This window comes from Etheostoma spectabile, chromosome 16 (assembly GCF_008692095.1).
Source record: "Etheostoma spectabile isolate EspeVRDwgs_2016 chromosome 16, UIUC_Espe_1.0, whole genome shotgun sequence".
NCBI classification, from domain to species: Eukaryota; Metazoa; Chordata; class Actinopteri; order Perciformes; family Percidae; genus Etheostoma; species Etheostoma spectabile.
The window spans coordinates 5,784,171-5,784,664 of NC_045748.1; the positions used below are offsets into that span (position 1 = coordinate 5,784,171).

At 42.1% G+C, this 494-nt stretch overlaps 1 protein-coding gene across 3 annotated transcripts in view; it reads left to right on the plus strand.

Moving 5' to 3' along the window:
- palm2akap2 (PALM2 and AKAP2 fusion) overlaps nt 1-494 on the plus strand; it is a 104,854-nt gene that overhangs the window by 101,501 nt on the left and 2,859 nt on the right. For 2 of the 3 annotated variants that reach the window (XM_032538968.1, XM_032538970.1), the window contains one exon: nt 330-368. The exons of the other annotated variant lie outside the window; for it this stretch is intronic. In XM_032538968.1, the coding sequence (XP_032394859.1) occupies nt 330-368 (39 nt within the window). The remainder of the gene's footprint in view (nt 1-329; nt 369-494) is intronic. 3 annotated transcript variants of the gene reach the window in all.

Below are 494 nucleotides of genomic sequence, written 5' to 3' on the forward strand. Positions count from 1 at the left end.
AAGGACACTTCGACAATGACTGCAGGGGCGGGGATCAAACCACCAACCTTCCGAACCAACCGCTCTACCACTGAGCCACAGCCGCAAACACAAGAAAACGTACATCTGAGGCTAACATTACATTACACAAACACATCATATCCTGCAAAAGAAAATGTATGACATTGCATTTGTAGCATTTTTCAGGATATACAATAACATTAGTTTTAATAATTTACAGCAGGGTGGTTACCTGTTTTTGTCATTGCTGAACTTTTTATTGTTTATCCATGATGACATCACATGCATTGACTATTTGTACTGTTGCTTCTCTCCTGCTGGTCGGTCAGTATGCCCGTTTGTTGCTGGCTAACGACGTAACTACAGAGGTATCTGTCTCACCTCAAACCTGTTCACTCCATGAACCGCCTTTACTGACAGACCTGGGTCAGACTCAATTGGAATGTCACAGAAAAAGTAATGCATCCCCGCTTTCTGTAACGATTGACTTTTTT